The sequence below is a fragment of the Chenopodium quinoa genome, unplaced genomic scaffold (genome assembly GCF_001683475.1).
Source record: "Chenopodium quinoa cultivar QQ74 unplaced genomic scaffold, ASM168347v1, whole genome shotgun sequence".
NCBI classification, from domain to species: Eukaryota; Viridiplantae; Streptophyta; class Magnoliopsida; order Caryophyllales; family Amaranthaceae; genus Chenopodium; species Chenopodium quinoa.
The window spans coordinates 1,015,678-1,033,027 of record NW_018745454.1 but is presented as its reverse complement, the minus strand read 5'-3'; the positions used below and the strand labels follow the sequence as shown (position 1 = coordinate 1,033,027).

The 17,350-nt window shown below is 31.1% G+C and overlaps 2 protein-coding genes across 2 annotated transcripts; both read right to left on the bottom strand.

Annotated features, from left to right (window-relative positions):
* Positions 1-792: 792 nt before the first annotated feature.
* On the bottom strand, positions 793-6,977 carry LOC110714236 (LOB domain-containing protein 30-like). Its single transcript, XM_021892731.1, has 2 exons — positions 6,402-6,977; positions 793-1,396 (listed from the first exon to the last, which is right to left on the bottom strand). The coding sequence occupies exons 1-2, from the start codon at positions 6,747-6,749 to the stop codon at positions 986-988; spliced, it is 759 nt and encodes a 252-aa protein (XP_021748423.1). The 5' UTR covers positions 6,750-6,977; the 3' UTR covers positions 793-985.
* A 9,243-nt stretch (positions 6,978-16,220) lies between these two features.
* LOC110714314 (LOB domain-containing protein 18-like) lies at positions 16,221-16,934 on the bottom strand. The gene is made up of 2 exons (XM_021892818.1): positions 16,587-16,934; positions 16,221-16,238 (listed from the first exon to the last, which is right to left on the bottom strand). Exons 1-2 carry the CDS (start codon positions 16,932-16,934, stop codon positions 16,221-16,223), a joined length of 366 nt encoding a protein of 121 aa, XP_021748510.1.
* Between the last annotated feature and the right edge of the window lie 416 nt (positions 16,935-17,350).

Here is a 17,350-nt window from a genome sequence, read left to right as displayed (position 1 = left end):
GGTGTAATATTTAATGAATTTGGACAAGTTGCCGGGGTTGGGTCAAAGTCAAAACAATATGCATTACCTGGCGTTCTTTTATGATAAATAAATATCATAATTACATATTTATTTTGTTAAATATTTATTAATTTTGTTTGATATTTTGGTGAAGGTACTTTTTAAACATAATATTATTCAAAGAAAATATAGTTATAGATACATATGTATTAGTGTATCTAATACAATATTGCATACAAACCATCACACATATATGAAGCTCAAACATGTGATTACTTTGCAACAAATTTTGAATTCTTATAAATAAATTCAAATACAAATCCAAAAAAATAAAATAAAATATTAGAATACATGGTAAATCGATAACAACTTTCAACATTGAATAAAACATATTCAAATTATTAACGTTTAAATTGAACATCCACGCATACGAAAGATGTCATATATAGATAGATTTCATAAACACTTTTAACGATGGTGGCCTGATCACCCCACCATAAACTTTAGGGTTTTGTAGTTTTTCAAATTCATAATTAGTTAATTATCCCTCTTTTGCACATTGGCCTTCTATTTTGATCATTGTTTAATTTTATTAGAGCTAAAGATGAAAGTAGCAAGGATTCATTTTTCCAACAGTCAGTAAATTTTGTTAAGAATTAACCCTTTTCAAGCATGAAACTAATAAGGCAAAGTAAAATTTTAAAACAAATTGGAGACAACATAAAAAGTACTGAATTTTCTATTAAACCTATATGTAATTAAAGAAAATTTAAATTTTTTTCTAGAGTTTATATAACATAAAATTCCAATTAAGGCAAGATAAAAGATAAATAGAAAAAATAAAATTAATAGTAACAATAATAATTACGACAAAGGGCAAATCAGTTATCCAAATTGTACTGATATAAACCCAAATTCCCTAATCTGAACCATTTTAAAACGGTTTCGGGTCAAGTACTTGATGTTAAATTGGGGTCAAATTATCTCATTTAGACATGGATGATGAAGGTGATGGATCATGCATGTGCCCATAATTTGGTGATCCATGTCTATGAAGGAACTCACGTGCCACTGCTTGTAGATCACCTCCTCCAACGTTAGATGAAGGCCCAATGTTTGGGCCTCTTTCACCTGATCCATATGAGCGTTGGTCCATTGGGCCTCGCTGTTGTAGCTGTTGTTGTTGTTGCTGCATGGCCCATAATGGTTGGACCATTGGGTCAAATAGTGAGGATAGGTCATAGGTGGCGGGCACGGTGGATGCTGATGGAAGGTCGGCGATTGATAGTTGTGGTGGCGGCATTAGTGGTTGTGGCGGCGGAGGTGGTGGTGTTGGTACTTCTAGGTGTGCCAGATGTGCTTGCAAGTATGAGAGCTCGGCTTGTAAATTCACAACCTTGGAGTAAGAAAACATGTTTTTTTTAGTACAACTTAATTAACTAACATAATTCAATAGAGAAACTATCATAAGCATGTTAATGTGATACTTTTATACTTCCATCCTTTAAAATAGTAAATCATACTCTTTTCATTTTTTTTACAAAAAAAACTGGACTCGCATAAAAACAATTTTATAGTGAAAGAAAAATGAGATGAAATGATCTTCAAACATCACCTACATACTTCTCCTTCACTAATATAGATGTATAAAATAATGATGCTGAGAAAATCGAGAATAATAAACCGCCACTCATATTATAAATATATTACTATTAGAATTACGGAGATTGTATTTTCTTTACCACCAAGGGTCAAGACACCGAGACGTTCAACTCCACAAAAGAATAAAGTTATAGTCAAGGTTTATGAAGATTGTATATATATGAGACTAATGTGTAAGAAGATAACTCTAAAGCACATATTAAAATTGATGTTGGATAACTAATTTAGACAAGGAGTTTTGTATGTACATACTATTTCTTAATATATTCAAGAGAATCTTAATATAAACTCTAGATCGAGTATGCTTCCAAGTTAATCATATGATTACATGTTTTGTTTTCAATCTCTTTCTTAGCTACTTTGCGGAAAATCTATATACAAATTATCTTAACTTGAATGCATAAATACGCTAACATGGTACTTCGATTCCATAAACATATGGATCATCGATCCACCTCTTCTTGAAAACATTAAAAAGTAGCACATGGAAAAAAGCAACATGTATGCAAATCATACAATCATAAAACCATATTATAAGTATAAAACTAATCGATAAAAAACCCGATTAGAACTATTTAATTAGCAAATAATTTATAAATTACATGCGTATTATTTCCTTGAGAAAAAAGAATTTAAAATCATTTGTATGGTATTGAGTTTAACAACATTTATTTTTAGCTTTCGTATTTTTGTTTAAGTAATTGTGCGTTCTTTTTACCTAATCTTCATTTGTTAGACTTGATTAGCTCTTATATTTACACATGATTGAAACTGATCAATCTTGATTAAAACTGATTAGCTTGGATTATGGGTTTTTAATGTGATCAAAATGCATCCTAATTTGTGTGTTTTTGCCACATTCAATGAGTAATAGACTCAATAGGTAGAATAAGTATTTTTCATGCTTAATGGTCCCAAATCTATCAAATCTTTATAAATTTTCAAAATCAACTATATTAGTATTACAAAATTATGATGGATTATTTTTATAAATTCAAGGTAACTACTTACCTTAGTGAATACTCAAGACTAAGAAAAATGAGGGAAGAAAATTTTCAATTAGAAGTCAAAATGACACATAATGTCCCTACAAACTTATCCATTGATGAAGCATGTGGGGGATTGGTAAGCCAACATACATAAAAAATGGTGATTTAGAAATTATATTAAGGTAAAGTTAACTCTTTTTCTAGCAAAATTAATTTAGAAAATAAATTCATAAATCATCCTAATAAAGAAAAAAAAAAGAAAAATAAACAAAATAAAAATAAAGGAGAAACCGACCAATTCCTTATTACCTGCTAAATTCACGTAGCACAGAAAAATTGGCTAACCAACCTTTAACACCACAATACCAGACAAATATTACTAATGGTAGCTGCAGTTTTCGATCCTCCAAACATACTATTTTTCTTTGTTTTATGGCAATCCAAATGTATCCTCAATTTCAGTAACGCAGTTGAATACTTGTTTTCCCTAACCACAATCATTATTATTCCCTCCCTCTATTCCCGGCCCGTAATGATATAACAATGTTACCCTCTCACTATACTACATACTCGTAGATCATGAAATGAGTTGAGGCGTTTTTATAATTAAAGACAGAAGAGATTATACATATTTCTTAAATGGTACATTACATTGTATGAATTTTTCTAATTGGAACAATATTGATGATTACAAAAAAAAAAAAAAAAACTCTTTGTAGAAAGTTTAAATTAGTGAGGCAACCAATTTGACAAGTAATATTGTTTACATATCTAAATTGTGAGTTTTTTGGAGGTACATGAACAATGTAGCTTAGTAGTGTTAGATTGTTATTTCCCTCTTTGGTTAAGTAATTAATTAATGATTTTCTTAATTGTCAATGTTAACTAGAACTTGTATACTAACATTGAATATAATTTCAACTATAGCTAGGTTGCTTAGAAGTTACTTAGTTTAGTTTATTCTTCATTTAATAATGGCACTATATAAGACACCTTAATGCTTAATTGATATGAAATTAATATAATAAGATAGACCATATTATTGGTCTTATCCTAGAGTGCATTTTGCCTAATAATTCAATTATGTTTATATATGTTCTAACAGGGGCGGAACTAGGGTGGGTTCAAGTGGGTTCATTGAACCCACTGATTTTTTGAAAAAAAATTTAAAATTTTTTTTTTTAAAAAAAAAAAAAAATCAAAATAGGTTTAAATAGAATATTTGTGTATTATATGGCAACAAGTAAAGTTGTAGCCCAGTGGTTATTTTTACCTCCCATCACACAAGAGTTTGTGGGTTCAAAACCCATAACTCACACTTTTTTTTTTTTAATTTTGTTTCCTGAGCACTGAGCTTTCCTGCTTCCAGAGTTCGCTTTCCTCTTCCTCATTCCCCCAAATTGCAAAACCCTAACTTCTTCCTCCAATCCTCCTTCTCTTAATCTCTTCCCGTTCTTCCTCCTTCTCTTCCCGGCGCAGCACGGCAGCAGAGTCAGCAGAACACGGCGGCAGCGGCAGGCCGGCAGCGCACCAGCCACTCACCCAGACCCAGCCTCACAGCCGTGTATGGTGTATCGGTGTATGTAGGGGTAAGTGAATTTGGGGATTTTTTTTTTTTGCAAATGTAATTTACTTCTCAATTTGGGGATTTTTTTTGCTAAATCATTGAATACTTGAAAATTGAAATTCATATGCTAAATTCAATTGCTAATATACATTACGATTTACGAATTGCCAATGTTTTGTAAATTGCTGAAGTTTGGATATAATTATCTAATTTACTTCTCAAGTTCTCAATTTGGGGATTTTTTTGTATTTCGTATGCTATTTTCATATGCTATGCTATTTTCTGCCTTTCGTTTCTGCCAATTCATATGCTATTTTCTGTATTTCGTTTCTGCCTTCTAGTTTTCATAATTTCATTTGCTATTTCGTTGATATGGGTTTGATTGATGAATATTATAGATCTTAGAGATAATTTATTTACATTGTTATGTTTAATATATGCTAATTTTTAATTCAATCGTGAAAATTTGGCCTTTAATTATTCTGTGTTTGAAGCATGATTTTGAGTTAAGTGATGTTTGGCGAACACTCTTTGATAATTTTATTTGTATAATTTTGAGTTCAGTGATGGTTTTGTATTGCTGATTAATTATATATAAAAAATTGAAATTAATCCTGTGACATGAATCTACTACACAATTTAACTCTAACTAAGCTACATTGAATTGAACATTTTTATTGTCGGCACATAAGAATTCTGTCAAGCCATAGCTAACGACAGTAATCTGCTACAATAATCTAAGTGAGCAATCAGAATGAGAAAAGCTTCGATAGTGAAACGATAATATTTAGCTACTTGAACTTAATATCCCTATTTGGTTAGTTTGGCAACTTATCAAATGAGAAATAAATGTAAGGTGGGATGTTGATCCATGTATTGGGTTAAGTCCTTAAGCTCTAGCGATGCGTGAAAGGATACAATGAAATATCATGGCCATTATCATTATTTTTCCGTCATTAAGTTAATATGTGCTGATTGTTGGCCTCTTTGACTAGTTGAATCCATATTTTAACTCTATAACAATGATAGTATGTAGCTTATTCAGTTTAAATAGTATATGTGCAATGTAATGCTTACTTGCTAATTAGAATATTGTAGCTTTTTTTTTAATGTTAACTTGTAATTTATTTAATGTGTTGCTTCTCTGCCATTGTATTAGCTTGATCAGATTTTATCGGTTATAGCTTTTTTTTTTTTTTTTTTTTTTTCATTTTTCTATGTGTAATCTATTTGTAATCCATAGTTTGAAATTATTTATGTACTGAATATTTAATTATTGTATTTTTATTCCTTTGTTAATTATGATTTCAAATTTCGGAAGTTTCGAACCCACACTTCGAAAATCCTGGTGACGCCACTGTGTTCTAAATCTATATATAGATGCATCCTATATATAAGAGAGAATTAGATCAATTGCATTTAATTCGATTATATGTATTAGATGAAACTGTACAAAAATGTGACCTGTATGTCATCTATATGAACAAGGACAATGGACTCAATTTTAAATATTCAATGAATGATTATAAAAAAAAAAAAATTAAAAAGAAAAAAGTCAGTAAGCATCTTAATTAATTATGATAAATTAAATCTTGGGGGATTACATGATTTTCTTTTGGAGGAAAATTTCACGCGTAAATAATTAAAAAAAAATTGATTTTTTTTATTCTAGAAAAATAGGAATGAAAATGAATCTTTTAAACATAAATTCACCCGTTGATTTTAATAAAATTTGAACAAACTAGTTGGTTAAATATGAATACCACATATTCTTTTGGTAAAAGAACATTATTACATGCAATAGACAACTGTTATCTTTAGTCGTTACAAATGAACTACACAAGAAAATGATACAATTAAACAGATTACTAGTCATACCTCACGAGACTTTACCATTTAAACAAATCATTAATTAATACAAGTATGTACACAAATCAAATGCTTGTACATTAAATTTAATTCAAAAGTGATAGAGCTTCATGAAAATGAGTTCTGAACAACTTAACCCATCAAAAAAAAAACAAGGACAAAGCCACCAAGATACATGTCATACAACCACACCATAATTCATCAAAAAACAACTTGAATTTCAACCAATTTAGATTGAAAAATAAAATTCCACAAAGTTTAAATTTAAATTTCGGATATATAATTAATTAAATAAATAATTAATAAAATGGTACCTGTTGTTGAAGAGCAAAGATATGAGCAACACAACCATAAACGGGGTCACGAAGCCTAGCTTGAGCCTCATAACAAATGGTAACAACAGCATCAAGCCTCTTATGCACAGGAATATGTAACAACAATTTTGACACATTACTTGCTCCAAACACCTTGTGCACCGCTGCAAAATGAGCAGCCCCTTGTTCCGAATCGAAATACGGGGCGAATATGCACCCTACCACACATTTCCTACGCAAGAATTTGCAAGCACCACACGGTCCGCCACCGCCACTTCCTCCTCCTCCACTCCCTCCTCCTCCCCCTCCCCCTCCGCTACTACTACTCCCAGGGTTTGCACAACTCATTGTAACGATCACTTCAATTCAATTTAATTCAATTCAGTACAAATCAATATTAAAAACGACTTTTTTTTTTTAACTAGGGTTCTTACATAAATTTTATTTTTTGTTGGTGAATGAATTAAGAAGAGGGTTGATATAAGAGAAGAAGAAGGGTGTATGTAAAAGTAGGTGAGTGTTTTATTGGGTTGGTTGTTTTTTTAGGGATGAATGATGTTTTTTTTTTTTCTCACTAAATTTTTTGTAAATATTTTTTTTTTTTTTGGGGTTGAGAGAAATGAAATGTTCAAGTAGAGGAAGAAGAAGAAGAGGAAGAAGGAGGAGGACAAATCTTTAAAGCCACGCGAAAAAGCAAAGACACATTTTAGCTGCTTACGTGAAGCAAACATGAGATAAGTCCTAGCTTAGTTTAACCCAAGGCACCGCACTTTACATTACATGCTTTTTTTATTTTTATTTTTTTTTGTTTTCTCTCTCTTATTTTGAGTTTATGTCTCTCTCAAAGTCCCTTTTCTTTATAATTGCACCTTCTTAAACTCTTGGTGATTTTTATTTATGTTGCATATGTGTGATACATGAGGTATTTCCGTTACTGTAAATTTGTAATATCATGTGACAGTGTTATCTGGTTGGTTGTTACCAACTGGTTTTAACTCACGAGAAATTCTTTTTATTTTTCTGTTCCTATTAGTTGAGATCTACACAATTATGTCATTTTCGATATATGTTGTATTTTATATGGCTTTATTTGGTAATCCATTAATTGTTAGGCTACATTTATTTTTAATGTGTTTGAATAATTAGTGTTGTTTGGAATGAATTTATCATGAAAAAAATTAGGAATTTACTAATTGAGAAGCTTTTGAAACCATGGAGCTACATCAATATATCTTTAATTATTTTGATAAGTTTAGTGACTTAAATAATACTTTTTCTTTCAAAAAAAAATAACAAATTACTTGAATTTGTTGGATTTATCGCTTACCATTGTATACATATTAAAGAATGAAAAAAACACGACTTTACAGTCCAAACAGCTCATGCAATCAGCTAACTTCTCAATTTCAGTAGCCAACTTTTACCATTACATCTAACTTGCTAGTTTCATCTCTTTATAACTAATTTCGTCAAAGAGAGCATGTAACAGTTATAGGAAATGTTCTATGATGTCATGAAGTAAACCTTTAGCTTTTAAATTTTATTGTTTTAGTCTTTTAGACTATAGTTTGTTAGCAAAGACTGTTACTAGTACTCCGTATTCATTCACATTTATTTGTGTATTTTTATTTTTATTTTTTAAACAAAAAAATTATTCAATGGTTTTTCAAAGAAAAGTATGGAATAGGGAGAATGTGGAACGTGTCCTTTAGGGTCAATCTAAACTTGCCTCCCTTAGCTGCGTGTTTGAAGCTGCGTAGAGGGCAAAATATGCAAAATCATCTCTTAACAAAGATTATAAGCTTTGATCTCTCTATTTTGGTGAAAAGGACTCATCATTTGCTTAATTTATGGATTCTAAGTTTGTGTAATTAGAAAGATTACTATTCATTCATTTAAAGTTTATAACTGAAAAGCTTCTTGCCAATAGGAGATACATTTGTTGAATGTTGATTGTTGATTGTCGATTGCCAACTCATGTTTTAGTGTATTTATTGGTAGTATCGCCAGGCGCCCACAAGTTCTATTAAACACAAATCACCCCGTTACTTTTAATAGTGGTTTTTATTTTGGTATGTATTACTTTATGTTTGCCGTTAGATAAACATACATAGTAACAAAATAGTTTACAAATTGTGATTAATAAGTTTATTTTGATTAGTGGTTTTTTTTTCCATAGTAGCTACATTTTAATGTTTAAATATGCGATAAAATTAAAACTAATTAACTTTTTTATACTTTTCTTTTTAATCCGTCTTAATATAGTTGAATTTTATTTTAACAAAGGTCATTATCATTTATTACTTCTCCCCTCTAGGCCTCTACCCTTGGCCCAACACTCATCTCTCTTCACATCTAGCTTTTTGATTAAGATAATTCTCCGTAAATGATATTTAAACACCAAAGTAAAATGGTTATCACCAAATACTTATTGATTAGGCAAACTAATTTAGGACAGAGAGGATATACACAAATTTTTGTGTCTAAAATAGTTCTATCAACAATTACTTACTCCGTACTTCGTATTTTATGTAAGCATTACAAAAAAAAAAAAAAAATTATTTTATTGATTCAATGCACCCATCGTGTAATTTTCTACTAACGATAATAATTTAGAATTTTGCTCCGAAAATATATAATTTAGGTTGCAACACATAGAGCGTTCATGCGCAGGTCTATCACATAAATATGGTCGCAAAATGACATATTCCGTGTTGCTAAATAATCTAAAACATGATTTAGGCTCTATGTCATCGTAATAAGTGCAAATTGCACATACATGAAAGTGGTAAAATGCTGTTTGTCACTTATAAATCTTGTATCTTACCATAAAAAGAAGCGACAAATATCATTCAAACTAGAGAATAGTATGTAATGAAATTTGCGCATTCAACAGAACACCCAAAACATTTAAGAGTATCGTACTAATTAGGTGACGTCTTAATTTGTTGAGATAATAAGTAAATTCCCCAATTCCAATTCCTATGAGGTGTATGGAACGTTAGTTACATGCATATGCAAATTTGTTGCACACTTGCACATATTACCCTATGACTATTGGCTAAATGGCTTATTAAATCAATTGATGGTGTGTATCCAATTTTTGGTTTCATATTCATTTTGAATTCTTAATTGCATATACAATGATCAACCAGCGACATGATATTTACTGATCAATACGGAGTAACTAATTTTAGTTGATTGTATAGGTGATGCAATGAGTAGTGAGTTCATTCGTTGTTGCATGTCATGTGTTTTGCCAAGATTTAATAGTAGGTTATTTTAGATTTTAACACCTCACAAAAACACGAAAATTGATTTTAACACCCCCATAAAAAAAATGGATTTTAACACCAGATAAATTTTCAAAAAATTGGTATTACCACCACTTAACGGTTTCCATCCGAAAATTCTGTTAACTGTGGCCCACAATAACACGTGTCAGCATTTTATTTGTTACAAAAAAAGAGAAATTTAAATAAATAAATAAATAAATAAAATAAAAACCAAATCTACCCAGCCACCACCACAGCACCACCCCCGCGCCACCGCCGCCTTCCCCCCAACTCAACACAGCCCTCCCCGAAACCACCACCCGTGTCGCACCACCACGCCCAACCCACCTGAACCCTCCCCCTCCCTTTCCCGCAACCGTAACGCCCCCAAAACCACCAAACCCAAAACCCTTGTCCCCCCTAAACGGCCACGAATCCGGCCTTAAAAGGCCGAAATCGGCCAGTTTTGGGGATTAGTGGCCTTAACCGGACGATTTCGGCCTTTTAAGGCCGGATTCGTGGCCATTTAGGGGGGACGAGGGTTTTGGGTTTGGTGGTTTTGGGGGCGTAACGGTTGCGGGAAAGGGAGGGGGAGGGTTCAGGTGGTTGGGGGTGGTGGTGCGACATGGGTGGTGGTTTCGGGGAGGATTGTGGTGAATTGGGGGGAAGGCGGCGGTGGCGCGGGGGTGGTGCTGTGGTGGTGGCTGGGTAGTTTTAGGTTTTTATTTTTTTTTCTTTTTTTTTTTAATTTTTTTTTTTCTTTTTTTTTCTTTTTTTGGCCAATAATAACATGACACGTGGCTTATAGACCCACTTAACGGATTTCTAAACAGAATCAGTTAAGTGGTGGTAATACCAAATTTGTAGAAATTTATCTGGTGTTAAAATCCATTTTTTTTATGGAGGTATTAAAATCAATTTTTGCGTTTTTGTGAGGTGTTAAAATCTAAAACTTCCTTAATAATAAGGACAACTAATTTGATAAGTAATCGTGTGTCGTACATGACTTACAATTTCAAAATTGAAATACAAAAACACCTTCATATTTGACTGACTTGGATTTTTCTTATTTGACTAAAATTCGACATAATTTGTACATGCATCACTTCTTCATATTAAAATTACTACATTAGATTTATTTCGACATAATTTGTACTTTTAAAATATGAAATTTGCATAAGTATTTGAAATATATATGAAGTTAAAGATCGATATTTAGCAATAAGTAACGAAATAAATCAAAATTTCAATCTGATCCGGTCATTTATTTCGAATTAAGCATATAAGCTAAGCTGAACTTCTGAAAAAAAAAAAAAAAAAAAAAAAAAAAAAAAAAAAAAAAAAAAAAACGCTAAGCTGAACTTAACCTAGCGTAATAATACCGATCAAGCCTCAAGCGACCATACTTAACTATATGCTTATACTCCATTATTAAGTGAAGTTATACAATAATTACCCTAGAATAAGGTCAATCTTAATTTGGATAGATGGAATGATTTATTGACAAACAATCATATAGTGTAGGGCAAACAAAATGGTGATGTATAGTAGAGGAGTAGGTGTAGTACCACGTAAACAGAATGTAGGCAGAAGAAGAAAGTAGCAAGTATGGTCTATACTATGCCTCTATATGGTGAATGGTGGTACTTCATTACGGGGTTATACCGCGCCGTTCGATGCTTGTCCAAACCGTGTGGTACGGTAGGTAAATGAACCAATGTTCAATTTCAAGCTTTCATACTTACATGCCACGTACCTCAGGCTATTTGTAAATAAAAATAAAAATAAATTAAAAAAAAATCCATAATTAGTAGCTTACGTTGTTGTGTGATTTTTTCATACAACTTATAATAGCAAGTCATTTATTATTGAGTTAATTCTACAAATTTGTGTTTTACGGATGTTGATAATCATATTTGTTTAGTCTTTATAGATGTCATATGACTTATTTATGCCTCTAATTTACTAATTAGCATGACAATAATCAATTTCATTTTTGTGGATTGATTTTATCACAAGAGTATATATACTACCTCCGTTACAGGATATGTGCAACGATTTGACATAAAGCAGAGAGGGAAAATGTTTAATTGTTGCACATAACCTGTAACGGAGGTAGTACAAACTATGAATCACACTATACTAAGAATATGACTTTGATCTAATTTAGTAACGTCCCATATAAATCAATATATAATAGATCAAGGGTTGTTCACATTTACTGAATTAAACTGAACTGAACTGATTGGAGCTGAAATGAATATTTTATGAGAGAGGAAATTAGGAGCTGAACTGAACTGAAATTAAGTAAATGTGAACAAGCCCCAATAATCCGGTATTATATATTTGTGATATGGATTATAAAATATTTTGTCAGCTTGAATATTAATTACTCTTAGATGAATGGGACACATAACATGTATAGGTCCAAGCAATTTTTTTTAGAAATGATTTATTTATTTTTACATAGATAGAATAAGTCCGAATAAATTGAATTAAACATATTTTATGTAATACTTCATATATTTTCCCACATTAATTTTTACGAACTTTATTAGTTAAATATTGAATCTAATGCTGGTAACATAATGCAAATTAATTAGGTATATGATGGTTTGTTTCAAAAAAAAAAAAAGGTATATGATGGTCAGATAGGTTGTATAGATAATTTATAAGTCATAGAAGTATCAATGGAGAAACTAAATTAGACCATAATTTTACCATAATTAGACCCTATTTTATTTTTATTTTTTTTAAAAAAATCTAAATTAGATTTGAAACTTCTACAAATCTTATTATTGATTCTTACGATACATGAAATGAGACCATCTCTCAACCAAAGAATATAATGCGTGACTAATGTAAACTAGCTAAATATTTGAGTAGTTGAAATCTCCTCAACTCCCACATTTGACAATCTCTATATTTGCTTGGTTCATCCGCCACTTATTTTACTAGAGTTAAATTAGAAATAGTAACACTACTTATGAGTTATGATAATAGTAAAAATATATTAAGTGCAAGTGTGCAACAATTATCTCACTTGGTAGCAGATTGCATTGCCCTCAAACTTGTATGAAATTATATTAGTGGATTGTTTAAATGTGAACATGTCGTACTTGTATAGATTTGCTACTTATATTTAGGATGTGTTATCTTTAACCTAACTTCTGTTCGATTTAGCTTCAATCACTTTTGTTCAATTCAGTTCAACTTCAATTAGTGCAGTAGATCAAAAGAGACCCTTAAATTGGTGGTATGAAGAACAAAGTGTCAAAGTGGTTATTGATTCATGCTGTGTTCAATATGCATGGTACCTTTTTGTGCTTTAGACAATACACTGATAGAAAAGTGAGTTTTAAATAATTTATTGAGCGTTAGTTACATAAGTTTCATTCAATTTCAGCATTATAATTAAAATTTGTCTTACAAATAAGATTCAAGTCAAATTTCATTAACATTGTAATCAAGACATATATACTTTGTATGGATATACAATTTTTTTTTATCTACTTCATTAGTTCATTACATGTAAGAAGTATTAGATTTATACAATTTTAAGGGTATGTTCTCATCAGATTATTTTCAGTTCAGCTCTAATAAGTCCAGTTTAGTTCAGTTTAGTTTATTTCAGTCAATGAGAACAGACCCTAAGTATTTGCATCACCGTTCACACGATCATCTTTCACGATTTAAATAGCCCTTCATTAATTGATTGAACTTTATCTTTGACTAAATAAATTAATTGGACATCGATGCTCAATCATAATACTATAGTCTATAGTATGATATATGTGTATTTATGACCACTCGTGCGTAGTCAAAAACCTAGGAAACACAATTTCCTTATTCTAAGACGTTTGCTTGCTAGTAGCTAGTAATATGCAACTATGTCACTATGATATGTAATCATGCAACAATATATTTGGATTTTAAAACATTACATTTTTATATTATTATAAATAGATACTACATTGGATTATTATTGCTAATCATATCACTAAGCTTAGTATGTTAACAACAAGATGTCACCTTGTGACACGACAAGGGGGGCTCTTTATTATGTTTAATTAGCGAAAATGTGGGGTTTAACAAGTAATCAAAAAATTCTACTATAAAGTTGTAATTAATTAATTAAAACTTGATGTATAAAAGTGTAAAGAAGCTAGTCAAAGATCAATATCAGCTTTTGGACCAACCTATCATGAAAGCCTATTGGTATACCTACTTTTTGAGTTTATAATCCAAAAGTTTATACGTTGGTCAGGGGCGGAACTAGGGTGGGTTCAAGTGGGTTCATTGAACCCACTGATTTTTTGAAAAAAATTTAAAAATTTTTTTTTTAAAAAAAAAAAAAAATCAAAATAGGTTTAAATAGAATATTTGTGTATTATATGGCAACAAGTAAAGTTGTAGCCCAGTGGTTATTTTTACCTCCCATCACACAAGAGTTTGTGGGTTCAAAACCCATAACTCACACTTTTTTTTTTTAATTTTGTTTCCTGAGCACTGAGCTTTCCTGCTTCCAGAGTTCGCTTTCCTCTTCCTCATTCCCCCAAATTGCAAAACCCTAACTTCTTCCTCCAATCCTCCTTCTCTTAATCTCTTCCCGTTCTTCCTCCTTCTCTTCCCGGCGCAGCACGGCAGCAGAGTCAGCAGAACACGGCGGCAGCGGCAGGCCGGCAGCGCACCAGCCACTCACCCAGACCCAGCCTCACAGCCGTGTATGGTGTATCGGTGTATGTAGGGGTAAGTGAATTTGGGGATTTTTTTTTTTTGCAAATGTAATTTACTTCTCAATTTGGGGATTTTTTTTGCTAAATCATTGAATACTTGAAAATTGAAATTCATATGCTAAATTCAATTGCTAATATACATTACGATTTACGAATTGCCAATGTTTTGTAAATTGCTGAAGTTTGGATATAATTATCTAATTTACTTCTCAAGTTCTCAATTTGGGGATTTTTTTGTATTTCGTATGCTATTTTCATATGCTATGCTATTTTCTGCCTTTCGTTTCTGCCAATTCATATGCTATTTTCTGTATTTCGTTTCTGCCTTCTAGTTTTCATAATTTCATTTGCTATTTCGTTGATATGGGTTTGATTGATGAATATTATAGATCTTAGAGATAATTTATTTACATTGTTATGTTTAATATATGCTAATTTTTAATTCAATCGTGAAAATTTGGCCTTTAATTATTCTGTGTTTGAAGCATGATTTTGAGTTAAGTGATGTTTGGCGAACACTCTTTGATAATTTTATTTGTATAATTTTGAGTTCAGTGATGGTTTTGTATTGCTGATTAATTATATATAAAAAATTGAAATTAATCCTGTGACATGAATCTACTACACAATTTAACTCTAACTAAGCTACATTGAATTGAACATTTTTATTGTCGGCACATAAGAATTCTGTCAAGCCATAGCTAACGACAGTAATCTGCTACAATAATCTAAGTGAGCAATCAGAATGAGAAAAGCTTCGATAGTGAAACGATAATATTTAGCTACTTGAACTTAATATCCCTATTTGGTTAGTTTGGCAACTTATCAAATGAGAAATAAATGTAAGGTGGGATGTTGATCCATGTATTGGGTTAAGTCCTTAAGCTCTAGCGATGCGTGAAAGGATACAATGAAATATCATGGCCATTATCATTATTTTTCCGTCATTAAGTTAATATGTGCTGATTGTTGGCCTCTTTGACTAGTTGAATCCATATTTTAACTCTATAACAATGATAGTATGTAGCTTATTCAGTTTAAATAGTATATGTGCAATGTAATGCTTACTTGCTAATTAGAATATTGTAGCTTTTTTTTTAATGTTAACTTGTAATTTATTTAATGTGTTGCTTCTCTGCCATTGTATTAGCTTGATCAGATTTTATCGGTTATAGCTTTTTTTTTTTTTTTTTTTTTTTCATTTTTCTATGTGTAATCTATTTGTAATCCATAGTTTGAAATTATTTATGTACTGAATATTTAATTATTGTATTTTTATTCCTTTGTTAATTATGATTTCAAATTTCGGAAGTTTCGAACCCACACTTCGAAAATCCTGGTGACGCCACTGTGTTCTAAATCTATATATAGATGCATCCTATATATAAGAGAGAATTAGATCAATTGCATTTAATTCGATTATATGTATTAGATGAAACTGTACAAAAATGTGACCTGTATGTCATCTATATGAACAAGGACAATGGACTCAATTTTAAATATTCAATGAATGATTATAAAAAAAAAAAAATTAAAAAGAAAAAAGTCAGTAAGCATCTTAATTAATTATGATAAATTAAATCTTGGGGGATTACATGATTTTCTTTTGGAGGAAAATTTCACGCGTAAATAATTAAAAAAAAATTGATTTTTTTTATTCTAGAAAAATAGGAATGAAAATGAATCTTTTAAACATAAATTCACCCGTTGATTTTAATAAAATTTGAACAAACTAGTTGGTTAAATATGAATACCACATATTCTTTTGGTAAAAGAACATTATTACATGCAATAGACAACTGTTATCTTTAGTCGTTACAAATGAACTACACAAGAAAATGATACAATTAAACAGATTACTAGTCATACCTCACGAGACTTTACCATTTAAACAAATCATTAATTAATACAAGTATGTACACAAATCAAATGCTTGTACATTAAATTTAATTCAAAAGTGATAGAGCTTCATGAAAATGAGTTCTGAACAACTTAACCCATCAAAAAAAAAACAAGGACAAAGCCACCAAGATACATGTCATACAACCACACCATAATTCATCAAAAAACAACTTGAATTTCAACCAATTTAGATTGAAAAATAAAATTCCACAAAGTTTAAATTTAAATTTCGGATATATAATTAATTAAATAAATAATTAATAAAATGGTACCTGTTGTTGAAGAGCAAAGATATGAGCAACACAACCATAAACGGGGTCACGAAGCCTAGCTTGAGCCTCATAACAAATGGTAACAACAGCATCAAGCCTCTTATGCACAGGAATATGTAACAACAATTTTGACACATTACTTGCTCCAAACACCTTGTGCACCGCTGCAAAATGAGCAGCCCCTTGTTCCGAATCGAAATACGGGGCGAATATGCACCCTACCACACATTTCCTACGCAAGAATTTGCAAGCACCACACGGTCCGCCACCGCCACTTCCTCCTCCTCCACTCCCTCCTCCTCCCCCTCCCCCTCCGCTACTACTACTCCCAGGGTTTGCACAACTCATTGTAACGATCACTTCAATTCAATTTAATTCAATTCAGTACAAATCAATATTAAAAACGACTTTTTTTTTTTAACTAGGGTTCTTACATAAATTTTATTTTTTGTTGGTGAATGAATTAAGAAGAGGGTTGATATAAGAGAAGAAGAAGGGTGTATGTAAAAGTAGGTGAGTGTTTTATTGGGTTGGTTGTTTTTTTAGGGATGAATGATGTTTTTTTTTTTTTCTCACTAAATTTTTTGTAAATATTTTTTTTTTTTTTTGGGGTTGAGAGAAATGAAATGTTCAAGTAGAGGAAGAAGAAGAAGAGGAAGAAGGAGGAGGACAAATCTTTAAAGCCACGCGAAAAAGCAAAGACACATTTTAGCTGCTTACGTGAAGCAAACATGAGATAAGTCCTAGCTTAGTTTAACCCAAGG

Coding starts and splice junctions, on each gene's coding strand:
- LOC110714236 (XM_021892731.1), bottom strand. CDS start 6,749: ATGAGTTGTGCAAACCCTGGGAGTAGTAGTAGCGGAGGGGGAGGGGGA. Junction 1,397..6,401: donor TCTTTGCTCTTCAACAACAG/GTACCATTTTAT, acceptor TCTTACTCCAAG/GTTGTGAATTTACAAGCCGA.
- LOC110714314 (XM_021892818.1), bottom strand. CDS start 16,934: ATGAGTTGTGCAAACCCTGGGAGTAGTAGTAGCGGAGGGGGAGGGGGA.